This window comes from Rhinatrema bivittatum, chromosome 5 (assembly GCF_901001135.1).
Source record: "Rhinatrema bivittatum chromosome 5, aRhiBiv1.1, whole genome shotgun sequence".
NCBI classification, from domain to species: Eukaryota; Metazoa; Chordata; class Amphibia; order Gymnophiona; family Rhinatrematidae; genus Rhinatrema; species Rhinatrema bivittatum.
The window spans coordinates 198,563,767-198,577,571 of record NC_042619.1 but is presented as its reverse complement, the minus strand read 5'-3'; the positions used below and the strand labels follow the sequence as shown (position 1 = coordinate 198,577,571).

The 13,805-nt window shown below is 45.2% G+C and overlaps 1 protein-coding gene across 1 annotated transcript in view; it reads right to left on the bottom strand.

The window, feature by feature from the left end:
• Positions 1–1,253: 1,253 nt before the first annotated feature.
• The window catches only part of LOC115092409 (zinc finger X-chromosomal protein-like), a 112,089-nt gene continuing 99,537 nt past the window's right edge, over positions 1,254–13,805 (bottom strand). Inside the window, exon 6 of the mRNA XM_029603242.1 lies at positions 1,254–1,369. Within this exon, the coding sequence (XP_029459102.1) occupies positions 1,254–1,369 (116 nt within the window). The remainder of the gene's footprint in view (positions 1,370–13,805) is intronic.

Below are 13,805 nucleotides of genomic sequence, written 5' to 3'. Positions count from 1 at the left end.
ACACGCGCACAAAGATGTGCTAATTTTATCACATATGTACGTCGCCACGCGCATGCTATAAAATATGATACCTGGCGCATATGTGCCCAATTTTATATTGGCACGCACATGCGCGGGCGGGTTGCGACTTGCGCACGCAAGGGGGTGATTTTCTAAAAAAACGTGAGGCGACGTGATCGAGCCATTCCCAGTTCCTCCCAGTCTGCTCCAATTAAGACGTGGACTGGGAGGGAACTTCCCTATCCCCTATCTACCCTTCCTCCCTTTTCCCCTCTCCTTCCCTACCCCCCCCCCCCCCAAATAACCTAGTTTTTTTTGTTTTTGAACTTACTCACTCTCCTGAGCCGTGGTAAGTTCCGCACGCCGGCCCGGGGCATGGTCTAATGGCCGCTGTCCCAGCCGGCCCCTGCCCAAATCCCACCCCCTGCCGCCCTTTTTACAGATTGTGTATGATTGATATATGGCTTTGGTGAGTGGTATTTACTGCAATAATTATGTTTTTTATATTTTTGTGGTAATAAAAATGTGTGATAAAACACTTGAGACATTCATTTGAAAATGGATGGGAGATACGCGCATGGCCTGGCCGTTTTGAAAATAGCTCAGCGCGCGCACGTCCCAACCACGCGCGTATCTCCCTGTATTTATGCGCATTGGGCTTTAAAAATTTACCCTATTTGCATATTTATATCAATTTTCAAAGCAGATTTATGCACAATTGCTTTGAAAATGTATCCTGGTAAAACTACATGCACAGAATTACAACCGCTACATGGTGCATGTAGTTTTGCTAAGAATTTGTGCGCATACTGTTTAAAATCAACATATTCCAACTCTGCAAAAATTCCACCCCTAGAATGCCCCACCCCATGTGTATAAAAGTGCATATAGTGTGAATGCGCTTAATTTTATGCATGCTTCAGTGGCACAATTTCCTATGGGCCATTTTTGCAAGTAAAGCACTATTTTACCCACAGAAGTCCCTTTGAAAATTACACACTAAGCAGTATTTCCATTTTCTTCAATCAAAACAGATCAAGATAAAAAAAAAATGCAAATATTCCATGTTATCAAGAGTACCACCATTTATGATCACTAATAGTCAAGAGGGGTCTCCTTAAGACTCATGCTTGTTTACACCTCTGGGGCTTAGAAGGTTGTCAACACAGGCATCAAGAATCAAACCCACATTGTCAAATGTTTCTTTAATTTGCAAAGCACTGTACTTACTTAGATCATCATCATGCTGACATTCATTTACAGTCATATAAACCTTTTTCTCTTTGCATTCGTCCATTGTTGCCTTGATCAAGTAATCCAATTGCAGGATCATGCTCAGAGTCACTTTCCACAATATCTACTGTGCCTCCTGAATAAAGAGAGCAGAATATAGATTTACAGCTAGATGACTACCACTGATGAGCAGAATGTAGGAAAAAGATAAATAATAATATTAAATACTTAAGGAAATATTACAATTTTCCTAAATGTATGTCACATTAATCCTCCAAATACATGGTTAAATTAGAACTGAAAGGTTTATACACAGTGCAAAGTAAATTTTCAGTCTCTTTCTTGTTAGGTGCACATCAGTGTATTGTTTTCTAGAATTTCCACACCACAAATGTATGACACTGCACTTTTTTACATTGAATCTTAGCTGCCCAGCACTTGCCCACTCCTCAAGCTTTCTTAGATCACTCATTTTCTGTATTCCATCAGAATGTCTCTACTCTGTTCCAGACAGAAACATAAAATAGCAGATATGGGACCACAGGGCTCATGTAGTCTAGCCAATTTAATTCTTGTTGATCTTGGTCTTACCTTTCACTCCTTAGTAAAAAAAAAAAAAGAATCCTGTTATTAGCATCTGTAAAAATGACAAACTGTTCGTACTAAATCCTCCTTAAATAACATTTATGAAATAATGAACAGAACTAGCCCCAAAACTTATCATTAAGGCACTCTATCAATAAGTTTTCTTTCCTAAGAATGAACTCCATTTATCCCTACCCACTGCAAATAATAGCTCATAAACAGTTATTTGCCAGGTATTTATTTATTTATTTGACAGCTTTTCTATACCGTTGTTTAGAAGTACCATCACAGTGGTTTACAAATCGAGCAATAAAGAATATAAAATACAAATTTTCTAATTAAAAATTAATAATAAAAATACTAAAATATCAAATAAGTGCTTAAATTAATGCAGTATTAATATAAAAGGTACTAATATATACTTCATGTTCTATGTGACCTTTCTGTTAACCGTTATGGTTAGTGCAGTTAGTATAGCTGTGTTTAAAAAGGATTGGATAAGTTCTTGGAGAAGTCCATTACCTGCTATTAAGTTCACTCAGGGGTAGATTTTAAAAAATAGCGCGATCGCATACTTTTGTTCGCGCATCAGGCGCAAACAAAAGTACGCTGGATTTTATAAGATACGCGCGTATCTTATAAAATCCGGGATCGACGCACGCAAGGCAGCCGATTACTATACATTTGCATGGATACCTTACTTGAAAGGTTGCTCCAAGAGAAAGTCAGGAAACCTTTTCTCCTCTCTTGTGTGGCTTTGGCCAGGTCGGGAAAAATTTGGACAAACTGACCCATGAAATTTACCCCCATTTACTGGAAATAATTACGCATGACCAATCCAAGATATTGTTCACAGATAAAAGATACTAGCAGTGTTGTTCTTTCAATAATCTCTATAGTAAAAGGATTCCAGGAATTCAGTTAGATTTTTCCAAATCAAAAGGGTGCTGTGCCTCATTCTCTCGTGTGTGAAAAATGAAGAAAATATACTTTATTAAGTAGAGGAATGTTTTCTGAAGGAATATGCAGTATCTCAGTCAAGTATTTCCTAAGAGTATTGCGTGGCTGTTCACCAACTAATCTTGGAAAGTTCAGAAGCCTCAAATTCAAACTTTCCTGTTCCACGAATTCCACTTTCCTGTTCAAAATCAAATAATCCTGAATTAATGTTGCTTGTAGGTTTTGAACTGATTTCACTTAGTCCTCCAAATTTTGAATCCTGTGAGTATGATCAATCAATTGGGAGTTATGTTCCATGGACAGTGTCCATTTTAGAAGAAAGCTGCCTAATCTGAAGGGAATATTCTTGGGAGGGCAGGGCCCAGCTGAGCCACAAGTTCCCACAGAGAGTCTAGGATTACCATGGCCGGCGTGGGGAGAGATGTTGAAAAAACATGCTCAGGTATCAAAGTTGAAGCCATTGATGTTTGTTCATTTAAAGTAGAAATCAAAGTGGATTCACCTCCACTAAGAGGAAACTACATGAGCGGTAGCAGTGTTATCAAAGCAACTCACTTTCCCTGCCGTCGTTGTCAGCGTTCCAGTCATCCCTTCCACGACTCTCCCTCTACCACAGCCTTTGGGTGTTCCATTCCCGTGGCTATGAGTGTCAAATTCGGAGGGAAAAGGGTGGAGTGTGCCAGTGGTAGTCTTAACTCTGGGGGGCTTAAAGATATTTCCCCAGGCGATACAGAGGCTTCTCTTCCTGTTGTGTCCGTCGGTCTTCGACGGCTTTGCCCTGCCTACCTCTCTCTACTTGCGGCTCCTCCCGCTCACCTTGGATTGATGGCCGCCGCAGCGTCTGCTTGCCAACCTCTCCGGCGATCCCGGATCAGCTTTGGTGCTACCTCCCGCCATTCTCCTTCAAGGTACCTCTAGGGCGCGCGCGCACGCCGCCCTCATCTTTATTTCCACTTTGGCGTGAACCTCAGGGGCGTCCCCCTGTTCTGACGTCACGACTCCAGGGTATAACTGCCTACTGCATTTGCTAGCTCGTTGAGTAAGCAACGGAATTGGTAAGGATGGGATTCGCTCTCCGTTCCTAAGCTACTCTGCCACTCCAGCTCTCACTGGAACTCTTACTACCCTTCAGGGTCACTAACGGGGTACCCGCTCCTCGGGGGCCTCTTTGCTTCTTTCAGGTGATATCAGGAAACTGGTACTCGCTCCTCGAGGCCCATGTTCCCTGTGTCGCTGCCTGCAACCTCTACTTCTACTTGGAAGAACTAACTACAGTCACCATCAGTGAGTACAGAAAACATCTCTCTCTACAGTACTGCTTCACCGGAAACAGGTACTCGCTCCTTGAGGGCCTGCCCTCTGCTTCGGTGCCAGACCTCTCGTCTAGTGGAATCTCAGCTATTGCTAGTGAGTACAACGCTATGGAGTCTCTCTGCTCTAAGGGATCAGGTACTCACTCCTCAAGGGCCTGCTCTCCCTGTCTCGGAGCTCTCCTATTCTACTTGGGACTTTGAATGCTAATTCTATTGTGTGCTCATAACTCTCAGTCTCTTTCCACTATAGCACTGCCTACAGAGGAACCGCTATTCCAGAGTTCTGTGAGAGATGCGCCCAGCCGAGCTCTTCAACCACTACTCACAACTGCCATCTCTGGTGGTTCCATATACTGTTTAATAAAAGATTCAAATCTGTGTTTGTCTGTCTGGAGTTTAGCCTGACACTGTGGTCCCTCATGGGACTGTCCCCCGTGGGCATGGTCAGCTGCCACAGTGTCCAAGGATCCACCCAAACACCAATAACCATAACAGATTGCTAACTCCATGGATCCGGCTCAGCTCAACGCCTTGCAGGTCATTCCAGGCCTGGCCCGGCGCGCTGCTGAACAAGATGCTTTGGAGAAAATTAACTACTGCGTTTCATCAGCTGCACGCACAGAAGAATCAAGATTCTATACCTAGTAATGAAGGTCAGTTACCTGAAGTAACTATAAAGACTATTGTGCCTCTTGCTGCTCCAGTACATTTCTCTGGAGAGATTCACAGAACAAGAGGCTTCTTAAACCAGTGTTGTATGCATTTTGCATTGCAACCTATTCAATTCCCCACAGCCTATGCCAAGACTACTTATATTCTATCCTACCTGGATGGAAGGGCTCTGACTTGGGCTTCCGCGCTGTGGGAACGAAAAGACCCTATACTTCAGGATATTGACGGATTTATGGACTTGTTTAAATCCGTTTTTGATGATCCTGCCTGATATACTGTTGCTGGTTCTACATTGGGGACCTGAAGCAAGGCAACCGACCCCTGGCTGATTTCGCTATAGAGTTCAAGATTCTTGCGACTGAATTACATTGGGACCCTAGATGCCAGAAAACTCTCTTCTTCAAAGGTTTGGATTCCCGCTTGAAGGACGAGCTGGCTGCTCGTGAAACACCTGACTTGCTGGATGAGCTAGTGGCCTTGGCTACTAGAATTGATCACCGGCTTCGTGATAAGGTGCTAGAGCTCAAGCCTTGTAAAAGACCTGTTCAGAAGGAAGTTCGTGCTAAGCCTGCACTCAGGATGGCTCCATTGACTCCCATTGCCAGTGGGGAAGAACCGATGCAACTTGGTCGCAGTCACCTGACATCCAAAGAGAGAAGACTTCAGAAGAAGAATGGATTGTGCATGTACTGTGGACAAGCTGGTCATGCAGTCCAAACATGCCCGATATGTCCGGGAAACGAACGGGTCTAAGTCCTGCGAGAGGACTCTTCTTAGGCCTCACTACGCCCTCTCCTCCACTCTCTCTCCCTGTCTCTCTGATCTGCGGACCGGTGGAGTTTCAGACTCTTGCCCTTGTGGACTCAGGGGCAGGAGGTAATTTTATTCTTCAACGTTTAGTGGAACACTTGAGGATTCCCCTCACCACCATGAAGACTCCAATACTCTAATCATCTATACACGGGGAGCCTTTACCGGGTGCTGTTACCTGTTGTATCGAACCGTTATCCCTCAGCACTGGCGCTCTCCATACCGAACTGATTTCCTTCTTTGTGTTGGAGAAGGCCATGCACCCTATCGTTCTGGGATTACCCTGGTTGCAGTTGCATATGCCACAATTCAATTGGGCCACGTTGGAACTCTCCCGTTGGGGCCCAGAATGCCATGGCAAATGCCTAAAGGAGGTTACTCCTATTCTCTGTATGCCTACCACTCCAGTGATGCCAGGACTGCCGCCTCAGTATGCATCATTTCATGATGTGTTCTCCAAAGAAGCTGCTGATATCCTTCCGCCACATACAACTTATGACTGTGCCATAAGACTGAAACCTAATGCTGAACCTCCTAAAGGACGTGTCTACCCCCTGTCTGTGGTGGAGAATAAAGCCATGTCGGAGTATATTGAGGAGAATTTGCAAAAGGGTTTCATTAGACCATCTAAGTCTCCTGCGGGCACAGGGTTCTTCTTCGTGGGGAAGAAGGACGGTACACTGCGTCCTTGTATCGATTATCGAGGTCTGAACGATTAAAGACCGATATCCCTTACCTCTGATCTCGGAGCTGTTTGATCGACTTCAAGGGGCCAAGATATTCTCAAAACTTGACCTGAAGGGAGCCTATAACTTGGTTCGCATTCACGAAGGCAACGAGTGGAAAACAGCTTTCAACACTTGAGACGGCCATTTCGAATATTTGGTGATGCCTTTCAGCCTGTGCAATGCCCCCACTGTGTTTCAGAACATGATGATCGACATTCTGCGGGACCTTCTGTACAAATGTGTCGTTGCCTACCTAGATGACATCTTGATCTTTTCACAAGATATGCCTACTCATCTAGCAGATGTCAAACAAGTACTACTGAGACTTTGAGAACACAGTCTCTATGCCAAATTGTCGAAATGCGAGTTTCACAAAGAATCTGTGCCTTTTCTTGGCTACATCGTATCGAAACAAGGCTTCCAGATGGATCCCCAAAAATTAGAGAGTATCAAGAATTGCTCTCAACCTACCAGTCTGAAAGCCCTGAGACGATTTTTGGGGTTTACAAACTACTATAGAAGCTTTATAAAGAACTATTCTTCTTTAACAGTGCCCTTAACTGCGATGACACGGAAAAGGGCTAACACTTCAAAGTGGTCTGCAGAGGCCATTTCCGCGTTCGAGAAATTAAAGACTGCATTTTCCACCGAGCCATGTCTGCGTCACCCGGACCCCAACAGACCCTTCATCGTGGAGGTTGACGCTTCAGATGTTGGAGTAGGGGCCGTGTTGAGCCAAACTGGAGATTCTAAAGCCTTACATTCCTGCTCCTTTTTCTCACGGCGCTTTTCTCCTGCAGAGAAGAACTATGGGATCGGAGATAAAGAGCTCCTGGCTATTAAGATGGCATTCGAGGAATGGTGGCCTTGGCTCGAAGGCGCCCAACATCAAATTATTGTATTCTCGGACCATAAGAATCTAGAGTATCTCCATCATGCGCAACATCTTAATCACAGACAAGCCAGATGGTCCTTATTTTTTAATCGCTTTGACTTTGTGCTCAAATACCGTCCTGGAGACAAGAATACCAGAGCAGATGCCGTCTTGCTCTTTCCTCTCTGAGGATGTTCCTGAAGAACCACAGCATATCATCGACCCGAAGAAAATCATCTTGGTGGCTACCCATTCCGTGCCTGCCGGTAAAACAATTGTACCGAAGAATCTCAGAAGAAAACTATTACACTGGGCTCATAATTCCAAGCTGGCTGGTCATCCTGGTCAACGCCGTACCCTGCTGAAATGACAGAAGTACTATTGGTGGCCTACTATCAAGGAAGACACGTACTCCTATGTAGCGTCATGCTCCAACTGTGCCAAACATAAGCCTACTTCTGGTCAGCCTTGGGTATTGCTGCAACCGCTGCCAGTTCCGGAGGAGCCATGGACTCACATCACTACAGACTTTGTAGTTGATCTGCCTCCTTCTGGAAGAATGAATACTATCTGGATGACGGTTGACCATTTCAGTAAGATGGCCCATTTCGTGGCGCTGCCTGGCTTACCCTCAGCCTTGGAGCTTGCTAAGCTCTTCATTGTCCATATCTTTCGCCTACATGGCCTACCGAAGCACATTGTCTCGGATAGAGGATCGCAATTCATGGCAAAATTCTGGAAGGCTTTGTGCAAGCTATTTGACATCTCTCTGGATTATACATCTGCCTATCATCCCCAATCAAATGGCCAAACTGAGAGGATGAATAGGACCCTAAAACAGTTCATTCGTGCCTATGTGAGTTGCCGTCAGAATAACTGGGCCGAACTGTTGCCATGGCAGAATTCGCCATTAACTCACATCCAGCGTCATCCACTGTATCAACACCATTCAAAGTAGTTTATGGACGACAACCTTCACCACCACTTCCACTGACTCTCTCAGTGTCGTCCCCAGCAGCTCAATCCACTGCTGATGATATCCATCAATTATGGATTCAGACTAATGACATGCTAACCAAAGCGGATGAACGAGCAAAGAAATCATACAACGCTCATCATTCTAAAGCGCCTGTATTTCTACCTAGTGACAAAGTCTGGCTGTCAACTAAGCACTTGAGACTAAAGATACTTTCTACTCGTTTTGCTCCATGCTACGTTGGACCGTTTCCAATTCTCCGACGTCTTGGCAACATTACGTACAGTCTGAAGCTACCACCTGGATTGAAAATCCACAACGCATTCCACATTTCACTTTTGAAACCACTCATTCTCAGTAAGTTCTCACCCACGTCTCCAGAACCAACTTCTATTGCCATAGAAGAAGACCTTGAATATAAGGTTGAAGCTATTCTGGATGTAAGAAGACGTGGCAAAACTTGGGAATACCTTCTGTCTTGGGGAAGGTTACGGCCCCGAAGATAATTCTTGGGAGCCGATGGCAAATATCCTGGATAAAAATATGCTTCTTCAATTTCATCAGATGCATCCACACAAATCTAACCCTGGTAAAAGGGCTGGAGGCCATCCTTTGAAGGGGGGTACTGTTGCGTCCGTCGTTCTTTGATGGCTTCGCCCCGCCTACCTCTCTCTACTTGCGGCTCCTCCCGCTCACCTTGGACTGATGGCCACCGTGGCGTCTGCTTGCCGACCTCTCTGGCGTCCCCGGACCGGCTTTGGAGCTGCCTCCCGCCATTCTCCTTCAAGGTACCTCTAGGATGCGCGCGCGCACGCCACCCTCATCTTTATTTCCACGTTGGCACGAACCTCAGGGGCTTCCCCCTGTTCTGACGTCACGACTGCAGGGTATATCTGCCTACTGCATTTGCTAGCTCGTTGAGTTAGCAACGGAATTCGTACGGATGGGATTCACTCTCCGTTCCTAAGCTACTCTGCCACTCCAGCTCTCACTGGAACTCTTACTACCCTTCGGGGTCACTAACAGGGTACCCACTCCTCGGGGGCCTCTCTGCTTCTTTCAGGTGCTATCAGGAAACTGGTACTTGCTCCTCGAGGGCCCATGTTCCCTGTGTCACTGCCTGCAACCTCTACCTTCTACTTGGAAGAACTAACTACAATCACCATCAGTGAGTACAGAAAACATCTCTCTCTACAGTACTGCTCCGGTGCCAGACCTCTTGTCTAGTGGAATCTCTGCTACTGCTAGTGAGTACAACGCTACGGAGTCTCTCTGCTCTAAGGGATCAGATACTCTCTCCTCAAGGGCCTGCTCTCCCTGTCTCGGAGCTCTCCTATTCTACTTGGGACTCTGAATGCTAATTCTATTGTGTGCTCATAACTCTCAGTCTCTTTCCACTACAGCACTGCCTACAGAGGATCCGCTGTTCCAGCGTTCTGTGAGAGATGTGCCCAGCTGGGCTCTTCAACCACTACTCACTACTGCCACCTCTGGTGGTTCTATATACTGTTTAATAAAAGATTCAAATCTGTGTCAGTCCAGAGTTTAGCCTGACACTGTGGTCCCTCACGGGACTGCCCCCCATGGGCATGGTCAGTTGCCACAGTGTCCAAGGATCCACCCACCCCAATAACCATAACACTTCCGACGCTGTCAGCAGGAACTGCATCCCCCAAAGAGTAGCTAGCAGGGAGCTCCTTGATGGTAAACTGACCTGGGGGAAGAGGGGATAATGAGGGAAACACCCATACTCTACCCTTCCTTTTCGGGGGCATATCGAAGACAAAACACTACGAAACGAGCAAAGCGGTAAGCAGGCAGCTCAGGAGATGCTAGTTTCATGCCGCCCGTACAACAAGTTTAAAGAAAAACAGTATACATAGAAACGACGGCAGAAGAAGACCCAATGGCCCATCCAGTCTGCCCAGCAAGCCACACACTCTTTTCTTTCTCTTTTTCTCTCTCTCTCATACTTGTTACGCTTGGCTTCCAGTACTCTCCAGTTCCATTTCCCCTCCACCCCACCCTCAATGCAGAGAGCAGCGCCGGAACTGCATCCAAGTGAACATCCAGCTCAATTATACAACTCAATAAAACCAATAACAATAAAACAACAATAACAAATCATACAAATTTAATACAAACTTTAAACTAAAATAAAGTTACTTAAAATTACCTACCCACTAGGCCAGAGAATTAAAATACTGCTTACAGATCTATCATGCAAAGAGCCATTTTATAGGACATTCTCTTATGCACTTGCTCCCAGAGTGGCAGCTTTAAATAACAGCATTTTGCACGGGGGCCTTCTTGCTCATTTCTCTATGTTGGTCTCTATTTCTGTTCTCTCTCTATTAAATTGCAATAAGATTCTGGCCAAATTTCCAGAGTCCAGGGCTGAACAGGTATTGCCGTTTTTAGTTAATAGAGATCGAACTGCCATTATTAAAGGAAGACAAGAGGTGGATAAAGTAAAACACACTTTGAATTTAATACATAATGTTAGAAATTTAGGGGATGATGCTTTACTAATCTCTTTGGATGCGGAGAAAGCATTCAGCAAAGTTGAGTGGTCTTACCTGCATATGAATCAGACATTTTTAGGTCAATTTTAAAAGCGTTGCTCATGCAAAAATGGCCACAAACGTGTATATGTGGACCGTGTGAGGTAAGCGTGTATGTTAAAAGCTGCAAACTACGCACATATATACACGTGCTCAAGTAAAGGTAATGCGCGTACAAAAGGGGCGTATTAGGGGCGTGAAAAGGGCATGGTCTAGGTATGACTATACGTACATGCATAATGACATATTTTAAAGCAGTCTTACGTATTGACGTGTACATTTACGCACACGAACTTGCTACCTGGGGCTTACGTGCACTGTGCCCGAGAGACTTTTGATTAACCTCTTATCATTTGCCAGGCCACCTTCTCTCAACAAGTGGAAGCAGGAACTGCTAGTTGGGGGTGTAGGACTTCCAATGCCAACTGTAACCCATTCGGGGTGGGATAAAGGGGGAGTAGCAGTCACATATTGAGGGGTTTGAGACATGAGGACACACTTTCATAGCAAAATGACTATAATCACTGTATGGGTATTCATGGCTTTAAGGCACAGGAGAAAGGGAGAGGAGAGGAGGAGGAGGTGTTGGTGGTAGTATCTCGCACACAGAGTCTATAGGACACAGACTCAGTTTTTAGATCTGTCAGAGGAGGAAGTCATGCATAGGTTCAGGTTTAATAAGGAAACCATATAGTACCTATGCCAGCAGTTACAGGGAGACCTACAATCCAACAACCAAAGGGGCCATCCCTTGCCAGCACATCTCAAGATTACCATTGCCCTAGCATTTTTTGCTACAGGCATCTTCCAAATTCTTCTGGGGTGTCGGCTGGCTTAAGCCAGTTTGCCACCTCCATGTGCATCGCTCAGGTGCTTGCCGCCTTGCTAAGGAGAACATGCCAGTATATATCCTTCCCTCAGAGCAGATGACACCAATAACAAATCATACAGGATTTCTATCTGGTGGCATACTTTCCCTCTGTCCTGGGGGCAATCGATTGCACATATATCCTGTAAGAGCACCAGGAGAGCTGAGGATGCCTACCACAACCGCAAAGGATTCCATTCCCTCAATATGCAGGTGGTCTGTGATGCTAAGGGACTCATCCTGGACGTCGTTCCCAAATTTCCTGGATCCAGTCACGATGCTTACATCCTCTGCAGTCAGAAATTCATGACTGCTTCCAGGAAGGATACATCATGGGGAGCTAGCTACTAGGTAATACACAATCCATTGCTAACACCATACACAACCAGCCTCCTCAATGGTTGTCCCACATCTCTTCAAGGGCTTCATGTCCTGGAGGAGAGCTCCAACCTAGCCTAATCCCCTAATGTCCAGCCCAACCAGAAATCCTATATAACAGCTTTGCTATGGTTTCTCTCTTACAGGTGACAGAGGTTAAACCCTCAAAACCTAGCTCATGATCCCTGTGGCCACCCCACAGAGACAGCGGAGGTGCGATACAACAGGGACCAACAGATAACCAGAACAGCCATCAATAGAACCTTCGGCTTACTCAAAACATGCTTCTGCTGTCTGGACAGATCATGGAGATACCTCCTCTACAACCCACATAAAACCTATCAGATCTTCCTAGCCTGCTGTATGCTACATAACTTGGTCAAAACCAGATGAATGCCTCCTCCAGAGGGACAAGATGAGAATACAGATGAAGAGGAAGAGGAGGAGGAAGAAGAGCTCAGTCAGGAATAATTGTAAGAGATACATCACCATAGTCAAAGATAGCTTTTAGAGGAAAGGAACACTCTGATACAAAGATATTTTTGTAGGTGACAGTGAATTTATTAATGTGTGAATTGCAAATTAATCAAGTGCTGTACAGATTAAATTTAATGGGTCTTTTGGGCATGCTTTAGAAAATAAAATAAGAACTTAAGATATGCCATACTGGGTCAGACCAAGGGTCCAGCAAGCCTAGTATCCTGTGTCCAACAGTGGCCAATCCAAGTCACAAGTACCTGGCAAGAACCCAAACATTAAATAGATCCCAAGCTACTATTCCTTAATGATTAATAGCAGTTTATGGATTCTCCTCTAGGAACTTATCCAAACCTTTTTTAAACCCAGTTACACTAACTGCTGTAACCATATCCTCTGGCAAGGAATTCCAGAGCTTAACTATGTATTGAGTGAAAAAGAATATTCACTGATTTGTTTTAAATGAGCTACTTGCTAACTTCATGGAGTGCCCCCTAGTCCATCTATTACCTAAGACAGTAAACCTGTTCAAGTCCTTTCATGATTTTGTAGACCTTTATTATATCTCCCCTCAGCTGTCTCTTTTCCAAGCTGAGCAGCCCTAATCTCTTTAGCCTTTCTTCATAGAGAAGCCATTTCATGTCCCTTATTTTGGTTGCCCTTCTCTTCACTTTCTCCAGTGCAACTATATCTTTTTTGAGATGCGGCAACCAGAACTGTATACATTATTCAAGAAGCGATCTCACCAAGGAGCGATACAGAGGTATTATGATATCCGCCGTTTTATTTGCCATTCTGTTCCTAATAAATCATTCTGTTTACATTTTTGACCGCCACAGCACACTGAGCCCATGATTTCAATGTATTACCCACTATGACGCCTAAATTTCTTTCCTGGGTGGTATCTCCTAAGATGGAACCTGTCATCATGTAACTACAGCAGTGGTTATTTTTCCCTTTTTTGGGCTATTTGGGGGGGGGGGGTTCGGGACACTGGGAAAGCTGTGTCTTGCACTCCTCCTTAGCGATGGTCCTTCAAAGGGTGCAGGTCCTGGCTCTTAATGCAGGTGGCTGCAGGAGGGTGTGGCTGGTTGGTTAAGATTGTTGGTGGTGCTGGTGGTGGCTGCCAAGGTAGGAATCTCATGAGCAACTCCATCCATACAGCAGACTGCTCAGCCATTTCCTGGCGCCGGCCCCTCAGTTCCTCCCTTAGTGCCTGTCCCTCTTCCTGAATCACCTCCTGCAGGCTGTGGAATTAAGGATGCAGTGCGGCCACCTCTTCAAAGATTTGAGCATTCAGCTCCATCAGGAGGCTCTCTCCTGGCCTAGCCTCCACCTGTGGGTGTTCTGCACCTTCCTCCTCTGTT